The sequence below is a fragment of the Triticum urartu genome, chromosome 4A, assembly GCF_056163025.1.
Source record: "Triticum urartu cultivar PI428250 chromosome 4A, HENAU_Tu73, whole genome shotgun sequence".
Lineage (NCBI taxonomy): Eukaryota > Viridiplantae > Streptophyta > Magnoliopsida > Poales > Poaceae > Triticum > Triticum urartu.
Window position 1 is genome coordinate 611061023 of NC_141876.1, and position 19394 is coordinate 611080416.

Below are 19394 nucleotides of genomic sequence, written 5' to 3' on the forward strand. Positions count from 1 at the left end.
CCCCCGGGGTGGTCGGCCTCCATGACCGCCGCCAGGGGCCACGCCGCCCGTACCTAGGGTTCATCCGCCGATCGTGTTGATCGTTGCCCTAAAGAGTCTTTTTCCCGAGTCTTGCTCCGGGGTTTTCTCTCTCCCGCCGGTCATCTTGATCGCGCGGTTTCTTTTTGGTTTTCCGATCTATTCTTGATCAGTTTGCGTCGCCCACCGCCGCCGTCAACCCCGAGCGCCTCTACTCTGACCCTGACGCAACCAGCCGGCCTCTCCTCCGACCCGAAGGCCACGCGTGCCGAGGCGGCCCGTCAGGGCCAGCTGCCGTCGGTTCGCCCGTCGCCCTGCGCCGGCCGTCACCGCCCTGCTCCGACCGGGACACCTACATCGCCTCGACCCGGCGGCCTCGGGCCATGCGACGGCCAATCATAGCCGTCGCTCGCGCGCCTGCCCGCCCATCGATCCACATCACCCACCTCCGCCGCGTCTGCACGGCGGCCCGGTGGTCTACCTCGCCGGCATCGTCCTCGGCTGCGTCGGCTGCCTCAACTCGGGCACCGCTGCTCCGTTGGTCGCTCGGGCCTCGCTGCCCGGGTGCCGGTGTTGCTTTGGCAGCCTGGGTGCTAGTGTTGACAAGCTCGTCCGCACGACGTCCCACGCCGTCCGTCGTCGCCGGCTTCACCTCGGAATCCGCCGTCACCACGCCTCTACCGAGCGGCGTCCCTGACCTCGCGCGCAATCGGCTTGATCACCCGCTCGCCGTCGTGATCCGCCTCATCTACGCCGCGCGACCGACCTGGCCCGTCGGTTACGCGCGCCTCCGCAGGTCCCATGAAGATCATCCCCGAGTTCAGCGCGCCTCTCCACCGATCGAGCATCGGGCTGCCGCTGCGTCGCCCCGTCGGACCGCAGCGCCGCCGCCCCGTGGTTCTCCTCGCGGCTGCATCGACTCGTGCGTCGCCACTGCGTCGTCCCTTCGGGCCATACTGTCGCGATACGCGGTCCCCGCCGCCGCCCCGAGGCCGTCCCCGTCGTTGCACCGACTCGCGAACCGCCGTTGTGTCGCCCCTTCGGGCCGCAGCGTCGCGGCTCGCGGTCCCCGCCGCTGCCCAGAGGTCTTTCCGCCGTTGCCCCGACCCGCCTACTGCCGTTGCGTCGCCCCTTCGAGTCGTAGCGTCGCGGCCCGTGGTCCGCTACGCCATCATCGCGCGTCGACCTCCCGTGGTATGTGCCGCGCCGTATTCCTTGGCGGGGGAACGCCACCGTCCGCGCCGGTCATCGTCACGCTGTCAGGGTTCTTCGCCTACTTCGAGCACCGCCGCCGCACTCCTAACCTAGCCGCCGCCGTCGTCAGGCCGCCGCTGCCGCTCTTCTTTGGCCGCCGCCGCTGCTGCCCGTCCAACCCCTTCGTCTTCGTCCAGCACCAGCTCATCGCCAACGTCGCCGTCATCTACCCCGACCGCTTCATCTACTCCGACAATCACGGGCGACATTGGCCCCGCGCCGATTGGCGCTGCAACCGTCGTCGAGTCCTTCTCTGCTGGCCTCTCCGACCTCTTCGACATGACGTACAACTTGTGCAGGTCCCAGTCTACGCATGCCCGGTGCTGGCAACACCGCCGCGTGCCTTCGTCCACGACGTGTCCCCGGGCCTGGCAAGCCTGGTGCGGTGCTTCGTCAACTTCGTCTTCGTCCGTCTACGCATGCCCGGTGCTGGCAACACCGGTGCGTGCCTTCGTCCACGATGTGTCCCCGGGCTTGGAAAACCCGCCGCGACGCGTCGTCAACCATATATTCTTCCCGGTGCACCACTACTTCGACACTACTGCGCCCATGCTAACTCGGCGCCCCCTTGCACCTACGGCTCCACGGCGACTTCCTCGACACCGGCCACCCCGACTCGACATCGACCACGGCATTCTTCGCATGGCTACCTCGACCACGGCTCCACCACCCACGCTCCCGGCTACATCGACAAACGGCACAAAGGGCTACCGCCTGCTTGAGCAACCCCGTTGGTTTCCACTCCAGCCACGACTCCGCGATGCGTCGACCGTTACAACTGTGGGGGGTGTCTGTCGGCTGGCTTGCCTTCGGATTCTTCTCCAGTCTCACCGTCTGCGTCGCTACCGTTGTAACTGTGGGGGAATGTTGAGTATAATGTTTATTAGGAAAGACGAGATAGACTAGGATTTGTTCTGGCTTGTCTTGTACTCCAAGTAGATGATTGTACTCCTATATATATGCTCACGAGGCTCAAGCAATACAAAAAACAACGATTCCATCAAATCTCTCTCTCCCTTCTAACAGAGGACACTTTTTTTTTCTGGCGGCGGATCTAAAGAGGGATGCGCATCACGATCAAATAATACACAATTAGAAGAAAAATACAACAGATAATGAAAAAGGAAACCACGTAGCCGTTGAAGGATTCCAGTGCTTATTTCTTGCGCCAAGGAAGGTACCTAGCAGTCGACATTAGGCAGATCTTTAGTTTCCGCACCATCTGGGTGAGATCCATGAGGCGGTACAGTGCATCCATGTAGTGGTCGAGATCCATCGGCGCATGGCTAAGAGGTGGGAGGGCAGGGACCAAGAGGTGGAGAGAAGAGAAGAATAGACTACCATGATGGAGGAGTAGCGGGCAAGGGGGATCGAGCGCGTAGAGGGGAGCGACCACCGAAAGGTGGAGGGGCGGCGATGGGGGCTGAGAGAGAGAGAGGCCACCGTTGTCTCGTTCATATCTGGAGAGAGTGATAAGGGTTAGCAATGAGCGAACTTAAAACCTGCACACTCAATAATATGTGTTAGCAATGTGACACCTCACATCGCATATGGGTCTTTCGGGCTGAGTGTTTGTCAGCAGTTGCGCCTGCCGCTCTGGGCGCACTAGCCTTTTTGGCCCACCTCTTCCCAAATACACACAATTGGGCATGCGTGTGTGGAAGTTGTTTCAGAAATGAGTTTTGGCTGACCGTCTCCAATGAGGGTCTTGTTAGACCTGATCTGTAGTAGTGCCCGCCACTCAAAACAAGAATACCCATAGATTCCCATATTTATATATTTTGCAGACTCATGAAAGCCATGGCCACCGGTTTTCCTATAAATATAAGTCCTAAAGCACTATTGTAAAACAACAAGTGTAAGCTGCTACTTCCATTCGGGTATGTAAGGCCCCCTCGTATTTTGAATCAAACTTTTATCATGAATTTGACTAATAAAATGCGAGTTATATGTAACAAAAATTACAACATTGGAAACTTCCTTCGAGTACGAATCTAATAGTATACTTTTTGTATCATATAGCTTATATTTTGCTACTCAAATTCATGGTTAAAGTTTGACCCAAATACAAGGGGTCTTAGATAGCCTAACGAAGGGAGTTGTATAACCGTCATAGTAAATCAAGCTACTGCTATGCAAAAATTATAATTGTTTATGAAAAGTTTTGTAGAGGACAAATGTATTGATGTGGTGTACTTTTTTTTTAGAACGAAGGCTCGAGAGAGAGCCCGGCTTTAAATTAACAAAGCCACCAACCGGCCAGGAGTTACATCGGACAACACCTTACAAGAGGAAAAGAAAAGGACGGCGGATACATGGTGCTACTAGACAACTCACAAACCTCAACAACACCAAACACTACAACATAATGGACAACAAAGCTTGGCTTGATGTCGATGATGTCCCCAGCCGCAGGATGAGCACCATAAGTGGAGCGGAAGCACTAACAAGATGAGACCCATCATAGGCAGGGAGCATGCCCTCATCTGCATCAGGAGTGGTGAGCTGCAACAACCTACCCAAAACCATCTCCGAAGAGGACCCCTGCCCCTCGTCCTGGCTCAAAGGACACCGTACCGTCGGAAGATGGGGAAGCTCACCCTAGAGCCAGATAAGATGGCAGCCACGAACAACTTTGAGAGATACTCAGCCCCGCCCCCAGCTGAGTCGAGCTCGCCTTGGAAGATCCTCGCCCATACACATAGAGCCACACACGAAGGGATGAAGCTATCAAGATCGAATGTGCTGAGGAAGGAAGCGCAGAACGATAAAATCGGACCACGCGACCGTCGATCCCCCAATCTCCAAATCAGAACGCCGTCACATCTCTCGAACCACCAGAGCGGCACCTCCAGGAAGGTGACGGCGGAGAGCGCTGCTGCCGCCCCATCCAAAAGGATGAGGTTTTCACCCGGGGCGAGAGGGGGGAGAGGGGAACAGAACCTCGACGGAGCCTCCAGGGAGGGGCACGGCAACAGTTGATGTCATCACCGTCGTGGCCGGGCCACACCGGCCAAGGATTTCTCCCGGACTGCCGCCACTCCCGCACCCCAAACGCACCAGATCCGGCGACTAGGGACCGCCAAGGACCAGCAACGCCGGGGTGGAAGGAGCTATGAGAGGGGGAGGGAAAGACCTGCAGATCTGGCGCCGTCCGCCAGGAGGGAAAGACACTATGCATTCTAAAGTTAATTAGTCGATTGGCATCAATCACTCTATTCAATTAACAGGTGGGATGGTTATAAGAACGCGGTGGGTTTGGATGAAGATGTGAAGACACTTGAGAAAATGCTGCTTCATAAAGACCAACCTCAGCAAATGTTTATCTCCATACTTGGGGAGAGTGGTGTCAGAAAGAAAACACGGTTATGTGCTATCATCGGACATACTGATGCGATTTATGAGTTTGAAATTGTAGTTTGGTTCAACATGCCGGCAGATTACACCACAGAAGATCTCCTCCAAGAAATCTACGATAGAGCATGTGAAAGTGCACCACAACATCATCTGAATGAAGGCATTAATATCGCTGATAAGCTCCGACACCTCCTGAAGAAAAAGAGGTATTTGGTGATTATCGGAGGCATATGCTCCAAAACCATTCTCAACTGTGTGAGGGTGAGCCTACCAGATGACAATAATGGTAGCCGTATTGTGCTCGTGTTGGACACTGAGAGCGAAGAAGTAGCATGGCATGCTAACACCATGAACAAAGATGGCATAAATGGAATCCACATGTTGGGCCGTTTGGATGAAAAAAGAAGTGGGCAATTGTTCTGTTCGAGGGCCTTGAGGAAAGAATTGTCCGATGTGAAGGAAAACAGGGAAATGAGCAAATACAGCAAAATTGTGTATTATATAACTGGGGGCTACCCTCTGGCTATAGCGCTCCTGGCTGGACTCCTCCGATTCAAGGAGAAGCCAGGGCAGTGGGAAGCAGTGTTGCAACAGCTCAGGCATATACCAGGAATGGAAGAAGCACAAGGTGTTGAGGGAAACAAGATAACTGAATCTGTACTGTCCAAGGGGGGGCATATCGAGTGGCAGATGAGCCCTATAACAAAAGCTAAGCTCTCCATAAGAACAACCACCATCGAGAGGGTCTTCTTGGCAAGTTTTGAAGACATTCCAAATGACCTCAAATCTTGCTTTCTCTACTTGGCCGCCATCCCAAAGAATACAACTATATATGCTGATGAGGTTGTGAGGATTTGGATGGCTGAGGGCTTCATCAAGCGGCAGCAGGGCAAGACTTTGGAGGAGCTGGGTCACACCTACCTCAAGGAACTGGTCTTGAGATGCCTTGTTCATATTGATAAGATGAACAATGTTGGCATCATTGAGAAGGTCATCGTTCACCGAAGCCTCTATGGGTTCCTCCATTCAGAGACTCGCGAGGCTGGATTCATGGATGTTCATGGCATGAATGAAGTCTTTGTTCCACCATCGGTGCGCCGGCTCTCTTTCACGAGCTTCAAAGGTGGACACACGACATTCACCAACAAGTTCTGTAAGCTGCATTCCATCATATGCTGGGTCCAGGAGAAAGACCCGAGCAATGACGGCCAAGGAGTGAACCAGAAGCACCAGCAATCCGGCATGATCTCAAGTTTCTTTGTGTGTCCAAGTTCCTTCGTGTAATCTCTGTACATGGATTATGGATTAAGGAACTGCCGAATGAGATTGGTGGCGTGGTACACTTGCGATACCTAAATGTTAGTGGCTGCAATGACCTGAAGAAGCTTCCCTCCAGCATCAAGAGTCTGCTCAACTTGCAGACATTGGACATAACGGGGACTCAAGTCGAGGAGATTCACCCATCCTTCTGGAAGATAAAGACGCTGCGTCATGTGTTTGCAGACGAGCTCAGGCTTCCAGGATCCATCAAAGAAGAATTGGACGAGCTGCAGACTCTATGGGGTGTAAAACCTGCCCCAGAAGGAGAATGGGATCAAGGGAATTGCCCACTGCACAAGATGACCGAACTCCGGACACTGGGTCTGCAAGGATTCAAGCAATCTAAACATGGGGGCGCACTTGAGAATGCTCTCAGGAAGATGAGTCTCCTTCACCACTTGGACTTGATAGGCGATGAGATCCCTTCATGTGTCTTCACGGCACAGAGCCTTCGAGACCTTGAGATGGTAGGGCTCCGTGGCACAATCAAATGGCCCGAGGTTGCATCAGATGTTCGCAAGGTCCGGCCGAACCTCGCTCGGCTCACAGTGGGAAAGGGTACCAGTCAGGAGGTGCCCGAGCACATCAAGGACCAACTGCACGGTATACTAGAAGTAAGCGATGTATAGAGCCGGGCTCTGCCTTGTCATATTATTACAAGCTTTTGTTCACAGTTCAATCAAATGCTTTGGCGCCTTACAAACAAGAGAAAGAGATGCGGCAACGGCTGCCACTCATGTCTCCAAATATCTTTATTGTGTACATAAAACGATTACTGTAATATTGTATATATATAGTGGTGTTCCATATGTACTACTAGTATTTGTTTGGCATCTCTATTCACGCATTGATGTTGCAATCATGATCTGTAATGTCAAACAAAACCAAAAATAGTAAATGCATTTGCATTTGGACCCCGTTTGTTGTACGGTACACACACTTTGGCCTCCTTTGGTTTAGAGGAATTTCATAGGAATTCTAGAGGATAGGATTCTTATAGGATTTTTTTCTTTAGAGCCCTTTGGTTCATAGGAATGGATTCCTATTCCTATATAGGATTGGTTCCTATCCTTCACATTTCATAGGAAAATAAAAAGGAGCCTAGACTCAATGGAAAAATTCCTTTAGTGTCAACCAAATGACATCTTGTTTCCTATTCCTACTCATAGGATTTGAGATACATGTCATCTCATTTCCTACAAGATTCCTATTCCTATAATAATCCTATCCTATAAACCAAAAGAGGCCTCTGTGTGCAGCTCCTCACTGCTGGCCTCGTTTAGTACGTAGGGTAGGAAAACTATAGGAATAGAAAAATCATAGGAAATGAGATGACATGCATCTCAAATCATATGAATAGAAATAGAAAAGAAGATGTCCTTTGTTTATTTTCCATTGAGTCTAGGCTAATGTTTATTTTTCTATAAAATATGGAGGATAGGAAGATTTCCTCCATAGGAATAGATTCCATTCCTACAAACCAAAGAGCTCTATAGGAATTTTTCCTATAAAAATCCTACCCTATAAAATCCCTACAAAATTCCTCCAAACCAAAAGAGGCCTGAAGCTCTATGATCCAGGGTGTTGGTGGTAAACTACAGCAGCCCGTTTGCTCAAAGTGTACTCCTGATTTCCTTTTGTTTCAGGTGAAATCTTTTAACAGATAATTTTAGGGTAGATAATGCAATGCATTGTACGTGAAATAATGTTCAAAACGCAAATCATCTTCAGAAAAATCATGCCTTCACCCTCCATGAAAGAATATCATGTAGCACTACATGAAAAAAGATGGACTAGTCGATAAATGATTCCTTGCTAGTAGAGATCAACCTCATCGCATCGGCAGTGATGATTGCACATTTGCACCTAAAGGCGCTACTAACAGCATGAAAAAAGCGACTGGTTCTTGCTATGCGGACAGCAGCGAAATTCCACCACCTGGGCCTACTTCTCTTATCAGCAAAGAGACCTGCTATTCAGATACCAAGGCCTCCAGCTTCTTGCAGAACTTCGGAATCGCTTCGGCTTTAACGCACATCACCAAGCCCATCTCCTTGTAGTTCTTCAGCTGCATGGGCAGACACAGGATTGTACTTAGCTACATGTTTTAATTTCAAGAGGCAGATAAGTTGCTGATTAAACTTTCAATCTGAGCTCAGCTGTGTGTTACTATGGGCACGCGATAGCTACTTTACAGTTGCAAGGTGCAGAACCAGATGAGAAACCAATATTGTGTTGCTGGATTATTGACAAGTCGGCTAGCAGTGTGGCGGTAGCTAGGTACTAACAAGTGTTATCTCTGAACAAGCTGCAGGGAGAGACATGAAATTTGTGTAATTGTATTCTCGAAAAAATGCATCTCCCATGGAGTTAGACTGAATATGTTCAGCTCATGTTCAATGAGAGGCCTAACCATATGGCCTACACAAGTGACACGTAGGCCTCGCATCAGTGATCCCACAAACCAGGAGAGATCGAGTACATGCGTGTGAGACTAGACAATCGTACAACAATATACAGGACTAGCACATGTACACGTTAACACATGGGGGCTTGATAGGAAAGGGGCAAACTTGGCTTGTAGGTATAAACAACACCAGATTTCAATAGACTGGTGGTAATGGGAGAACTGAAATAACTTGTTAGAAGGAAAATACGAACAAGAGTTCAGGACAGAACAAAAAGGCAACAAAAGCTCCTACTGCTCAGCATGCTTGTCTACAACTACCGGCATTTCCTTATAACACAATACAAGGTTATGCCTTCCAAAACTAAACAGAAGAAACTAGCAAAGAAACAAATGCACCACGAAGACAAGTAAAACAACCACAGTTGCACACTTGCACGTGGTAAATAAGTATGTACATGTCAAGACATAATAAAGCATCAAAAGATTAGGCACAACTGACCTCCTGCTGAGCTGACTGTTCGGCACAAATTGGGAAAGTAAAAGACCACGAACTAAGCTGGCAAAGAAAGAAAGAAAGATGTGTCAGTACCTGTCACAGAAAAAAAAAACACCCCAGCAGAATGCTTTGATACCTCACGGAAAATTTCGTCCTCCAACTTCGGATAGATAACAGGTTCATCCTCATCTTTGCTGTTCTTTGCTTTCTGCTTTGGAGGAGTTTTTCTCTGCACAAAGTGACAGAGACAAGTTTGTTTGTATGAACAAATAGATTGCCAAAACAATATAGGCTCTTCAATATCAAGGGTACAGTTATACTTGAACCAGACCAACGCATTTGGCTCTACGGATTAACAAAACATGCCACTATGTACATTCAAGCAAAGCAGGCACTGTCATAAGAAAAAGGAAACATCATGTATATTGAGCTCACCTCCAAGATTCTCACAAGCAACAGGTACTGCTTGAATCGGAAGGAGTCCTGGAGTTCTTGTGTTGGCTTCAGACATGACGGTAAAGGTTTCAAATTCATTAGGCGCATAAAAATGGACAGAACCAAATGTGCTTGACAAACTGATAACCCACCTCATCTTCTGTCGCCCAGGCAACCTCGTCAAAGAGAGAATCATACATCTTAGGGACCATTTCATACGGGAAATTCACAAATCGGCGACAGACCAGCAGGCCGACTGTAGACACCTTGTCTTCCAGCAGCGACTTGAGCTTCTTCTTGGTGTCCTTGTCGCCGCAAACAGCAAGCAGATACTCCTTAAGATCCTTGATGCAGCGGTTCTCCTGCAAGGCACCAGCAAGGTTTTCAGTCTGAAATCCACCTAAGCATCAACGAATCAGACGACACGAGTCAGTCAATTGTGCATCATACCCCGTATCTTCCCAAATTGAGCACGGTAATGAGACCGAACAGGTCCTCATCGTCGTCGCCCCCGTCGCTCTTGTCACCGCCATTCGCTTCCCCATCCTCATCCTCGTCCTCAGCCATCTTGACGACGGTACCGACGGTGGTCTGCTCGAGGACGAGGTCGACAAAGCCGGTGAGGTCCCAGGGCTTGGAGTCGAGGTAGGTCTTGAGCAGCAGCCTCACGCCGTGGAAGTCGGTGGGCTTGGGGTCGAAGAAGGCGAAGTCCGCCTGCACTGTCTCCATCTGCGAGCGCCGCCAACACGAGGAGCAAATCACCAAACTTTGCCGGTGAAACAGTAAATCAACAAGAGGAGGAAAGAGTTAGACACCTCCTGGGACGCGTCGTCGTCGTCGCTGCTCGAGCACTCCAGGGAGCTGTCGCTGTCGCTGTCGCCGTCGCTGCCCGAGAGCTCCTCGTCGGCGTCGCTGCTGGGGCGCTCCTCCTCGTCGCTGGTGGGCTCGGCCTGCTTCGCGCGCTTGGCCGGTGGCGGCGGCATGTTGGCGGTGTCTGGCGAGCGAACGAGGCGTGAGAGGCGCGTTCGGTAGGAGGGGTCGGGGGGTTGGCAGGAGCTTACCTTGATGGGGTTTGGCGGCGGGGCCTGCGTTGGTGAGAGGCAGCCTGGAGAAGCCGGAGGCGGGGGAGAAGAGGAGGGAGCGGGCGAAGGGGGAGAAGCCGGCGAACGGGGATGGAGCTGGGCGCTTCCGGCCGGCGGGCATGTCTCGTCGCGGGCGGCGAGGGTGGCGGCGCTGAGGGGAAAGGGGGAGAGAAATAATCGGACTCAGCTCCGCAGCCCTCGCTACCCTCCTTTTTCTTGGAGGCTGGGCCGAGAGGGGGAGACGCTGGGCCCATAATAAGATTGGCAACCAGCGCATCTTGTCTCTGTATTTTCTTTGTCTAACCCAAAAAAAATATTGTCACGTCTAGGAAAATATATAAATTGCCAATCAAGAAATAATACGTAAACTGCCACATCTATAAAAAAATGTTTATCAAAAACTGCTAATTGGCAAAGTGAACAAAACCAGTATTTTAACCAAAATGCCATCATATAAAGACCCTACATGGCAAGTTTAAAAATCAATACAAAAAAGGAAGTTGCTGTTGTCAATAAAAATAAAAATGCCATCAAAATAAAAATAAAAAATGCTATGATACAGATACGTATATATAAAATAATAGTTCTAGGATAAATAAGTTTGATATCATTCTCATATTTGCACTTTGCACGAGAGCGGTGGGATAAACAAGAAAAAAGTTTCCCTGGCTGGAGCGATAAATCCGGATAACGTGAGAAACTATCGCGTGGGGAATACGTGTCGAACAGCAGTCAGATCGTTCGGATCTGTCGCTAAATCCAGGTGGTTCGAAAATAAACAAAATTGCTTATTTATATATAAAATAATACTTTTAGGATAAATAAGTTCGAGATATCATTCTCATATTTATGGTACATTTTTCAAAATAAAAAGCAAAGTCAAAGAATCTATTTATATATGCAATAAAAAATAGGATAAAAAAGTTTGATATATAATTATCATTTATGGAACATTATTATATCACAAAACACCGGAATTCATCGTTAGGTGAAAATAATTAAATTTTGAAAATCAATCAAAAAACTATCGTCTCAAGATTCGTCATAATTAACATAAACATAACTAGCAAATTAAACCCGCTCTCCAGGGTACCACGACATACAACCGGGGTATGTTTGCTGTTGGTCGGCCCTCGGTTCGATCGGGACAACAAAGAAAAATTCTTCAAACGCAGAGGTGGACGATCGACTCGTGTCGATTCCTCGGTCCAGCTTCCACAACATTGATGGTTGAGAGATAGCGAGGCCAACGATGGTGAGCTGGGGCTTGTGACCATGTGCTCACTTAAAGACCATTCGACAGCGTCCTGGTACACAACTCCTTGTACCGAAGAGTTGTCGGTGCTGCTGTCTGAGGTCTGTACGAGGCCTCCTGCACTGGATAGGTGAACATGAGCGTGTTTGGGTCGACGGTCACGCGCACCTCGGGGGCATGTCCACTTTGGTCGTGTATGTCTTCGGCGTCCCCGGAGGCGCGGCATTCGTCAGCATCCTCACCACGGAGAACCTCGCTGGTTGTAGCGGGGCCATGATACTCGGGTAGTTGACCTTGGACGAGCACGTGGTGGGAAGCTCGGAGCATCTCCACGAGTCATTGCACGAAACGGCCCAAAGTGCGGCCTCACCGAGCATGAAGCAGATGTGGACGGCGTACTGCCGCTCATACACGAGCCCAGAGTACATGGCCCTGGACACGTTGATGTGCCCAACTCCCATTTTGTACGCATTCGAAGTGGTTAGCTAGTCGTCTTGGATATGATGCTCGGAGTTGTCGACTATGTCGGCCCTTGTCATGAGCGCGGACCTGCAAATCATAGAATCCAAAAACAATCAGTATGATTGCGGGGGTTTTTTCGATTGCTACCCAGTTCAGTTAGTGGGCAGGCTCCCTAGTCTTCTTACTTAATTGCGCCCGGACTCCAACTCCGATGCAGGCTCTTCAACAGGATGGCTGTGACACTCCCATGAAGGTGTCCCACATGAACCCGAAGTACACAGAACCGTTCTCGACCTGGTATGTTATCCTGTCCAGAATATTAACCCCGGGTGCCAACAAGTCGGGCTTCAAGATGGTGGTGAAGTACCAGCTTGGGCCGTGGACGAGAAGAAGGCCACTACGGGGGCCAGAGTAACACCCAGAACGGGGGCGAGGGTGTAGTCGACGACCACCCTGGGGAGCGGCGAAATAAGTAGGCCTTCAAATACTCGCCATCATTATAAGGCACTGAAGAATTGGACGGTTTCCCATATCCATCAAGCTTTCTGGTGTATCCACACACCTCTATGTCCACCATAACGATCGCGGACACGTTACTGCTCCGTCTCATTTCACCGTCGGCCTAACAAATGACAAGACAGCCCGGAACCCATGGTACAGCTAAAATTTCAAATTTGGGTGTACATAGCACTCGGCAAATTCCGTCTCACATATCGGCCTGCTTGATGCATACATATTTTGTACTAAAATTTTATACTTACCATTCTGCAATGTTAAAGACTATAATTTTTCATTACCTATTTGGCATACTTAACAACATAACAAAGTTAAATATTAGTTGTATTATTTATATATTATATATTTGTAATGTAGTATATGATTGAAAAACACTCATGTGAATGTTTTGAATTCAATTTGTACTTTTAAAAAAATGAATTTTAATTAGTTATTTATACTTCAAATTATCTACTCTCTTCGTTTTTAAATATAAGTCCTTTTAGAGATTTCAATACGGACTACACACGGATGTATATAGACACATTTTAGAGTGTAGTCACTTCATTTTGCTTCGTATGTAGTCTGTATTGAAATCTATATAAATCTTTATATTTAGGAACAGAGGGAATAGTTTATAAGTACATAAACATATGCTTTAACCAATATCGTAATGTGACTATTCTATACGATTAGGAGAACATATCTGTAGAATACTCTAGCGTACAAATTAACTATATGCAAGGGATTCCTTCAGATATGCTTGTTTTGGAGCATCCATGTATAAATTTAATCATATATTTACTAAATTATATGGTTTATCCCATGTACCTATATGATCTTTCTTAAACAGAAATAATGGTCGAACTGCTCCGTTCATGCTCGGAACACGCACCGGCATCTCGTCTTCTGGATAGTCGTTGTAGAGGAGATCGTGTGTGACCTCTGGTCGAACTGCCGTCAGCCATGCCTATCGACGAGCGACTGGCCAAACACCACATCGTCGGCATACACATCATTACTGACAACCCTGGCCATCAGTGACAGGTCCATGGTGCCGGCTCCCACGATCATAAGCCAAGGCACGTCGTTGTGAACAGTCGATTGACATGGGCCTTTGTTGCCGGCGGTAACAACAACAAGGACGCCAGCCCGCATGGCGGCGAAGGAGGCCACGACTATCATGTCGTGTTCGTACGTCGGTATGGAGGTTCCGCCGAGGGAAGATGGCGTTGACACCATCGTCCACCGCCGCAAGGATAGCGGACTTCAGTGATTCGTCGGGCCAGTCCCTTTGGACGCACGCCTCCTAGATGGAGACGTGCGCCCGTGGAACCATGTTGGATGTGTTGCCATTGGCGAGGCCATTGATGGGACGAAGTTGTCGCTTGTGATGGTCGTCACATCACGTGGGTGTCGTGCCCGTCAGCAGCGTCCAAAGGTGGTCTGAAGGCAAAGAAATTATTGGCTGCGATGAGCTTGTGGAGGGGCTAGCTTAGGATGACTAGGGGACAATGACAAAATACGAACTCTTGAAGGGGTAAAAATCTATCTTTTGTGCAATATATGTAGCTATAGAAAAATTTTCTGTAGAGAATATCACAAGGCCGGGGGCAGTGCCCCCCCCCCTCCCTCCCCCCCCCCCCCCCCCGGCCCTCAACATAGCTCCGTCGTTGCTTCCTGTTGCATTTGATGTCCTTGTCGTAGGAGCCCCTTCATCGCTGTGGCGGCTCAATGTCCTCGAATCCAGCGTCGTCCATCGACGGGAAGAGCGTTGGCGATTGATGCCGCCAACGACGACGCTAATTATCATCCCAAGACCGCCAAAGTAGGGCCAGTGATCAGGCGACTCCCCCTTGTGTTGTGGTAGGGGTGTCTGTGTGAGCATCGACATCCATTTCTTGGCCTCCTGCAGGTGGCTCGACAAGGAGTATGTCCCTCCTATCTTTCAGCACGCCCCGGTAGTCATTGCAGTCCTGCTAACATGGTTCTCGCATGTGGCAGCCCACGGCCCCGTTGATAGTGCACCATGGATATGAAGGAAATATGCCCTAGAGGCAATAATAAAGTTATTATTTATTTCCTTATATCATGATAAATGTTTATTATTCATGCTAGAATTGTGTTAACCGGAAACATGATACATGTGTGAATACATAGACAAACAGAGTGTCACTAGTATGCCTCTACTCGACTAGCTCGTTGATCAAAGATGGTTATGTTTCCTAGCCATAGCAAAGAGTTGTCATTTGATTAACGGGATCACATCATTAGGAGAATGATGTGATTGGCTTGACCCATTCCGTTAGCTTAGCACTTGATCGTTTAGTTTGTTGTTATTGCTGTCTTCATGACTTATACATGTTCCTATGACTATGAGATTATGCAACTCCCGTTTACCAGAGGAACCCTTTGTGTGCTACCAAACGTCACAACGTAACTGGTGATTATAAAGGTGCTCTACAGGTGTCTCCGAAGGTACTTGTTGGGTTGGCATATTTCGAGATTAGGATTTGTCACTCCGATTGTCGGAGAGGTATCTCTGGGCCCACTCGGTAGTGCACATCACTTAAGCCTTGCAAGCATTGCAACTAATGAGTTAGTTGTGGGATGATGTATTATAGAACGAGTAAAGAGACTTGCCGGTAACGAGATTGAACTAGGTATTGGGATACCGACGATCGAATCTCGGGCAAGTAACACACCAATGACAAAGGGAACAACTTATGTTGTTATGCGGTCCGACCGATAAAGATCTTTGTAGAATATGTGGGAGCCAATATGAGCATCCAGCTTCCGCTATTGGTTATTGACCGGAGACGTGTCTCGGTCATGTCTACATAGTTCTTGAACCCGTAGGGTCCGCACGCTTAAAGTTTCGATCATGATTATATTATGAGTTTATGAGTTTTGATGTATCGAAGGTTGTTTGGAGTCCCAGATGTGATCACGGACATGACGAGGAGTCTCGAAATGGTCGAGACATAAAGATTGATATATTGGAAGCCTATATTTGGATATCGGAAGTGTTCCGGGTGAAATCGGGATTTTACCGGAGTACCGAGGGGTTACCGGAACCCCTCGGGGATTAATGGGCCATAGTGGGCCTTAGTGGAGAAGAGGAGAGGCGGCCAGGGCAGGGCTGCGCGCCCCTCCCCCCTAGTCCGAATAGGACAAGGAGAGGGGGCGGTGCCCCCCCTTTCCTTCCTCTCTCCCTCCTCTTTCCCCTCCACTCCTAATCCAACAAGGAAAAGGGAGGCCCTCCTGGCCGGCCGCACCTCCCCCTTGCTCCTTTATATACGGGGGCAGGGGGCACCCTAGAGACACAACAATTGATCCCTTGGATCTCTTAGCCATGTGTGGTGCCCCCCTCCACCATAATCCACCTCGGTCATATCGTAGCGGTGCTTAGGCGAAGTCCTGCGTCGGTAGAACATCACCATCGTCACCACGCCGTCGTGCTGACGGAACTCTCCCTCAAAGCTCGGATGGATCAGAGTTCGAGGGACGTCATCGAGTTGAATGTGTGCAAAACTCGGAGGTGCCGTGCGTTCGGTGCTTGATCGGTCAGATCGTGAAGACGTAGAACTACATCAATCGTGTTGTGCTAATGCTTCCGCTTTCGGTCTACGAGGGTACGTGGACACACTCTCCCCTCTCGTTGCTATGCATCACCATGATCTTGCGTGTGCGTAGGAATTTTTTTGAAATTACTACGTTCCCCAACAGTGGCATCCGAGCCAGGTTTTATGCGTAGATGTCAAATGCACGAGTAGAACACAAGTGAGTTATGGGCGATATAAGTCATACTGCTTACCAGCATTGTCACAGCCCTAGAATTGTTTGGAGATAGTTGCATCAGTGAGCATCATGCATCCTATTAATTTCAAGAAACTTGAAATGAGGAAAGTGAAAGCCTCAGAAATCAATTTAAAAGAAGGGCAAGAACCCTTTAAATTGCATTCATTGTTTCCAAAATGCCTTCATAAATGTTTGTTAATTTTGGCAAGGCTTTGAGACCAAACCAAAAATAGGGAACATTTTTGTGGAATATTTTGGGCACTGAATTTAAATCACTATCCTATTTGAATTTGGAAATATACCCAAGTATATATAGGATATATCTCCAAATACCTCTGATATATTTTACGTGCATTTGGATATTTTGCAACATGAAATTATTAGAGGATAATTGACACTGTTTTTGAAACTATTTTGAATTTTAAAAGCAGTGGCAAAGATAAAATAAAAACAAACAGAACAAAAAAACAGAAATAGCCCCTAACCCCGCTGCTCCTCTCGCCCTCTAGCTGCGACTCCCACCGTGGCCAAATCCCGCCGCCGCCCGGGCTCGTTGCCGGAGTTGCTCCGGTGACTTTTTGGTCGTGCCAGCATGTCCAAAGGGTTTGTGGGCACGCGTATGTATCGTAGGCATCAAGAACCAGTCGATTTGCACACCACAGCGACGAATCAGTCGTCACCCGAACTCCGGCCGCCGTCTTTGAGCTCGCCGCGGTCGTCTCCGGCCGCCCCAGCACCTGCCACCACCACCGTTGGACGCGCTGCTTTGCGGGCATTCCAACGAGCCCAATCCCGCCTCCTCTCGTCGCCGGAATCGCCGGGACGAGCGACGCCGCCGCGCTCCAGTTATCGCCGGAGTTAATCCGGTGACGTGGTAGAAAGTTAGGGTTAATGACGTAGTTAGTTAGTACTTAGTGACACTGACAGCCGGGCCCCGCGGCCTAATTAAACTTGGTTTAGTTACTTCTTAGGATTAACTAACCACAGTAGCCCCACGTGTCAGTTTTGATCGTGCTGATGTGGCCGTTGACTGGGCCCACCCGTCAGCGACACAAATGACACTGTGTCACTGAGGTGTGGACCCCACACGTCAGATTTGACCTGGACGGTGCCTGTTGACCTGCTGAGGTCAGCATGACACAATGCTGAGGCAGTAAATGATTTTCTGGATTTTAAATAATTCAGGAAATTCCAGAAAAATTGCCTAAACTTCTAAAAATCATAGAAAATCAACCGTAACTCCAAATGAAATAAATTATATATGAAAAATGATCAGAAAAATCTAATCTATCCATCTGTACCATTTTCATGCATGTTAGAACAACTTATGGCTGCTGTTTAGACCAAATCATATTAAGGGCATTTAAACCTTCACATATGAAGTTGAATTTGAACATAGGGTTCAAACCAACTTCATTTAACCCGTTGCTAGTTGCATTAACTCAAATCACAGCATATTGATATGTCACGATCATGCATCATATTGTGCATTGCATTGATTGTGTTTCCTTCTCTATTGCTGGTATTTGTCCCCTCTTGATAGACGTGGTTTCGACGATGAGATCGATGACACCAGTGAAGAACTATATTATCTTCAGAAGTGCCAGGCAAGCAAAACCCCCTTGTTCATTCCGATACAATCCCACTCTCTCGCTCCTGCTCTCTTTTACTGCATTAGGACAACAACGATTCAACTGTTACATGCTGCGGTAGTTGAACCCCTTTCCTTTGCATGACCTGTCATTGCCACAGTAAATAGATGAAACCCACTAGCATGAGTAGGAGTTGTTTGAGCCCTGGTGTGCCTACTCATTCATGCTTGTTTGTCATGCCTGCTATTGCTTAGAGTTGAGTCAGGTCTGGTTCATCGGGGATGAATTGGAATGTGGTGAACACGTCCTACTGTTGAGAGCTAAGTGTGTGAACACGATTTGGTAAAGGTAGCGGTGAGAGGCCATGTAGGAGTACATGGTGGGTTGTCTCATTGCAGCCGTCCTTAGGAACTGAGTTCTGTGTTTGTGATCCATGAACAGCTACTACCACGCATTGGAATGCTTAAGTGCCCCTCTCGACTTATTAATCAACCTGATCTCTGTCCAGGAGTTGCAACTAGTTTCTGGTGTTTGTAGGTAGTGTTAGTAGTCTACCAAGTGGCACCCGGTACAGGTGGGCTTGGGATAGACTAGGCACAGTGGCACGGTGTACCAAGTGGCACCCGGATGGTGGGCCTGGGAACCGTTCTCACATCGGTTGGGGCCGTGAGCGACACCCCGGCCGGATCTCCTTGCGGATGGAACCCGAATAGGCGATAAACCTGGACTAGAGACTTGTTGGTTAGTCAGGTCGTGGCCGACTCCCTCGCCCGGCTTCCGCTTGAAGGTTGCCGAGGTACATGACGTGTACAGAGCGATAAGTGGCGAGAGCGTGTGTGAAGAAGTACACCCCTGCAGGGTTATCATTATCTATTCGAATAGCCGGATTCCTCGGATATGGAAACTTGGACCCCTTGCATAGTTCATAGACAAGTGAAAGTGGATACTCTAAAACACGCAAGATAAGCGTGAGTGCTATGGATGGCCTTCTCGCAGGGAGACGGGAGCGGATCCATAGTGGTGTATTGATATGGTGAATATGTGGACTCGTGTGCGCCACCTCAAAAGAGTTGCTTGCAGTCGTAGTTCAGGATAGCCACCAAGTCAAAGCTGGCTTGCTGCAGTTAAACTCCACCACCCCCTTTGTTGATACCGATGCATATGTAGCTAGTTCTGATGTAAGTCTTGATGGGTACATTTGTACTCACGTTTGCCTATTTTATGTTTTGCAGAGAGACGTCAGTCTCGCTGGTAGTTCCGTGTGGACTTCGACGTTTAGCTTGATACCTCAGCTACGATCCCGTGTCCTCGGCAGGATCTGGTAGATAGTCAGGCTTCTCAGCCTTTTTCATTTGTAGATGTCTGTACTCAGACATGTTAAGCTTCCGCATGTGTTTGACTTGTATGCTCTGAATGT

At 48.9% G+C, this 19394-nt stretch overlaps 1 protein-coding gene and 1 pseudogene across 1 annotated transcript; one reads left to right on the forward strand and one right to left on the reverse strand.

Moving 5' to 3' along the window:
• The first annotated feature begins 401 nt into the window (after nucleotides 1–401).
• Nucleotides 402–6578, forward strand: LOC125555007 (putative disease resistance RPP13-like protein 2; annotated as a pseudogene).
• Nucleotides 6579–7675: 1097 nt separating this feature from the next.
• Nucleotides 7676–10582, reverse strand: LOC125553226 (protein BCCIP homolog). The gene is made up of 8 exons (XM_048717029.2): nucleotides 10352–10582; nucleotides 10106–10284; nucleotides 9741–10019; nucleotides 9443–9652; nucleotides 9291–9356; nucleotides 8992–9084; nucleotides 8859–8915; nucleotides 7676–8017 (listed from the first exon to the last, which is right to left on the reverse strand). The coding sequence occupies exons 1-8, from the start codon at nucleotides 10491–10493 to the stop codon at nucleotides 7922–7924; spliced, it is 1122 nt and encodes a 373-aa protein (XP_048572986.1). The 5' UTR covers nucleotides 10494–10582; the 3' UTR covers nucleotides 7676–7921.
• Between the last annotated feature and the right edge of the window lie 8812 nt (nucleotides 10583–19394).

What these genes read in the sequence shown, in the direction of transcription:
- LOC125553226 (XM_048717029.2), bottom strand. Translation starts at nt 10,493, where the DNA reads ATGCCCGCCGGCCGGAAGCGCCCAGCTCCATCCCCGTTCGCCGGCTTC. An exon ending in ACGACGACGCGTCCCAGGAG is followed by an intron (nt 10,020 to 10,105) that starts GTGTCTAACTCT and finishes CGGCGCTCGCAG; the next exon opens with ATGGAGACAGTGCAGGCGGA. An exon ending in TGCTTGTGAGAATCTTGGAG is followed by an intron (nt 9,085 to 9,290) that starts GTGAGCTCAATA and finishes CACTTTGTGCAG; the next exon opens with AGAAAAACTCCTCCAAAGCA.